The 3,064-nt window shown below is 40.6% G+C and overlaps 1 protein-coding gene across 1 annotated transcript in view; it reads right to left on the reverse strand.

The window, feature by feature from the left end:
- Nucleotides 1–712: 712 nt before the first annotated feature.
- The window catches only part of LOC102480399 (zinc finger protein 850), a 5,790-nt gene continuing 3,438 nt past the window's right edge, over nt 713–3,064 (reverse strand). The window contains exon 2 of the mRNA XM_027772492.1: nt 713–1,713. Within this exon, the coding sequence (XP_027628293.1) occupies nt 767–1,713 (947 nt within the window). The 3' untranslated portion in view covers nt 713–766. The remainder of the gene's footprint in view (nt 1,714–3,064) is intronic.

Raw genomic sequence — 3,064 nt, forward strand, 5'->3', positions numbered from 1 at the left:
GATCAAGCTACAGGGCCAGGCTCTCTCACCACAATTTTTTTTTAATATTTAATTTTATTTATGTATTCATTTATTTTAATTTGACCAGAGAGAGAGAGAGAGAGAGAGAGAAAGTGTGAAAGCAAGCTGCCAGATCCAGGACTTGAACCATTGTCAGCCATGTGGGAGTGTCCAGCACCTTAACCACCACGCCACCTGCTGGTCCCTCCCACCACAATTTTAATGAAAAGTGTTTTCAACCTTTCACAACTTCTATCCCCTGTCCTCACCAAAATCAACATTTCTAGGCAATTAAATTCACTTTAGTCTCAGGAAACTACTTTCTAACAGTTATCTTAAAGACAGCATATACTCACATTTACCTCTTGTCCTCTTCCGTGGATTATAATATTTCAAAGAAAAGGGCTATATTTTATGTAACACAAAATAAGTTTTGTTTTAATTTTCAACATAGGGTCATGCACTTGCCAGAGAGAGACAGACAGAGAGAAAGACAGTGAGAAATCATCCCCCAGGGGGATGGCCCCACAATCCCTTCTCCTCTCAAGATTTTGGGCACACACACACACACACACACACACACCTGGTGTGATTTTCAAGCTGTCGGGTTCAGGACTCAAACCATGGTTGGTCCTTTGGGAATACAGTCCCTTAACCACCACACCATCTGCTGGCCTACATCATATGTTTTTGCACCCTGTAATATTTAGAACAGATCTATACAGTCAGGGGAGAATAACTAATCATTTCCTGGATTTACTGCATCCTATTCATCATGAATTTCTTTGTGTTGGTGAAAAGCTGAATGGAAACTGAAGGTTTTCTCACATTTCTTACATTTGTAGGTTTTTTCTCCTGTATGAATTTTCTGGTGTTGAATAAGAGATGAACTCTGGCTAAAGGCTTTGTCACAAGCATTGCATTTATATGGTTTTTCTCCAGTATGAGTTCTTAGATGCTTTGTAAGGGATGAGCTCTGGCTGAAGGCTTTGTCACATTCTTTACATTTGTAAGGCCTTTCTCCAGTGTGAATTCTCTGATGTCTTACAAGAGCTGAGCGGTCACTGAAGGCTTTCCCACATTCATTACATTTGTAAGGTTTCTCTCCAGTATGGGTTCCTTGATGTTGAATAAGAGCTGAACAGTAACTGAAAGCTTTCCCACATTCACTACATTCATACGGTTTTTCCCCTGTGTGAGTTCTCTGATGTTGAGTAAGGCCTGACCTGTCACTAAATGCTTTCCCACACTCGGTACACCCATAGGGCTTTTCTCCAGTATGAACCCTCTGGTGTTTAATGAGGGATGAGGTGTCGTTGAAAGCTTTCCCACATTCCTTGCATTTATAGGGCTTCTCTCCAGTGTGTATTCTGTGATGTTGAATGAGGTATGTGCTTTGGTTGAAGGCCTTCCCACATTCATTGCATTCGTAGGGCTTTTCTCCAGTATGAATGATATGATGTTGAATAAGGGCTGAACGATGACTGAAAGCTTTCCCACACTCATTACACTCATAAGGCTTCTCTCCAGTATGAATTCTCTGATGTTGAATAAGTGATGAGCTCCGACTAAAAGCCTTTCCACATACATTACATACATAGGGTTTCTCCCCAGTGTGAATTCGCCTATGTAGGATAAAGGCTGAGTAGTAACTGAAGGACTTCTCACATGCATTGCATTCCCAAGGCTTTTTTATTGGGTAGACTTTCTGATGTTTCACTGGATTTGAACCTTCCCCCATTTCATTATAACGCTCCATAGAGTTTCTCTTGTGTTTAATTGTGGCCTGTCTTAAAGTTTTCTTCTGATTTCCTTGCTGTTTTTTTAATGTGTCCTCACATTCCCAGGCTTCTATCACCCTGGAGCCCCAGGAATTATTCTTTTCAAGGCTTTGTATTATCAGCACCCTTTCAGATGACACTTCTTCATAATCTTCCTGCTTTGAAAGGAACTCTTTAGTTTCAGGCATAGATTGAGAATCTAAAATAAATGAAAAGCACAGATATTTGTGTTATTTTCATTGAAAAAAAAAAAACCTGCTGAGGTAGCAAGAGGATAAAGAAAACAAAAGTTAAGGACCAGCAGATGGTGTAATGGCTATGTCTCTGGGCTCCCACATAGTTGACTGTGGTTTGAGTCCTAGACCTGGCAGCTTAAAACTCACACCAGGTGCATGTGCATGAGTGTGTGCCTGAAATCCCAAGAGGGGATAGAGGAGAAAGGATTATAGCATGGTCATCCTCCCTGGGGGGTTGTTTCTTGCTTTTTCTCTCTCTATCTCTGTCTCTTCAGTGAGTACACATGCCCTATAGCAAAAATCTCTCTAAAAATAAATAAAAAATAAAGTTGATGCCTATTAAAATATGTATATTGGGAAGTTCCCAGAAAGGGCTTATGGCAATAGCAGATGAAGAAGTAGCAGGAATAACAGGGAGAATGACTAATATAGAACACATTATAAAGATAGAAAATGTGGGACCAGTAGATGGCATAATGGTTATGTCATGGGACTCCCACATAGTCGACCACATTTCAAATCCTGGACCTGGCAGCTTGAAACTCATGCCAGGTGCCTGTGCATGTGTGCCCCAAATCCCAAGAGGAGAATGAAGGAGAAGGGATTGTAGTGTGGTCATCCTCCTTGGGGGGTGATTTCTCATTTTCTGTCTCTCTGTCTCTCTGACTCTCTGGTGAGCACACGTGCCTTATAGCAAAAATTTCTTTAAAAAAATAAAAGAAAATGAGGATGCTGTATCTGAGCCTAACAGGGAATGAGGGAAGAGGATAAGCAGAAGGAAGGGGAATAAATGCTAACATAAAAGAACTGAAGAATGAGTAAAGATTAAAACACAGGTTATTGGGCCAGCAGGTGGTGTGATTGTTAAGGCACTGGACTCCCACATGGTTGACCATGGTTCAAGTCCTGGACCTGGCAACTTGCTTTCTCACTCTACCCCCACCTCTTTCTCTGCTGAAATTTAATAATAATAATAATAATAAATAAAATTAAATAATTCTTTTTCTTTCTAAAGAGGTTTTTGCTATAGGGCACTTGCACTTGACA

Source organism: Tupaia chinensis, unplaced genomic scaffold (assembly GCF_000334495.1).
Source record: "Tupaia chinensis unplaced genomic scaffold, TupChi_1.0 Scaffold000279_1, whole genome shotgun sequence".
In the NCBI taxonomy this organism is placed as follows: Eukaryota; Metazoa; Chordata; class Mammalia; order Scandentia; family Tupaiidae; genus Tupaia; species Tupaia belangeri.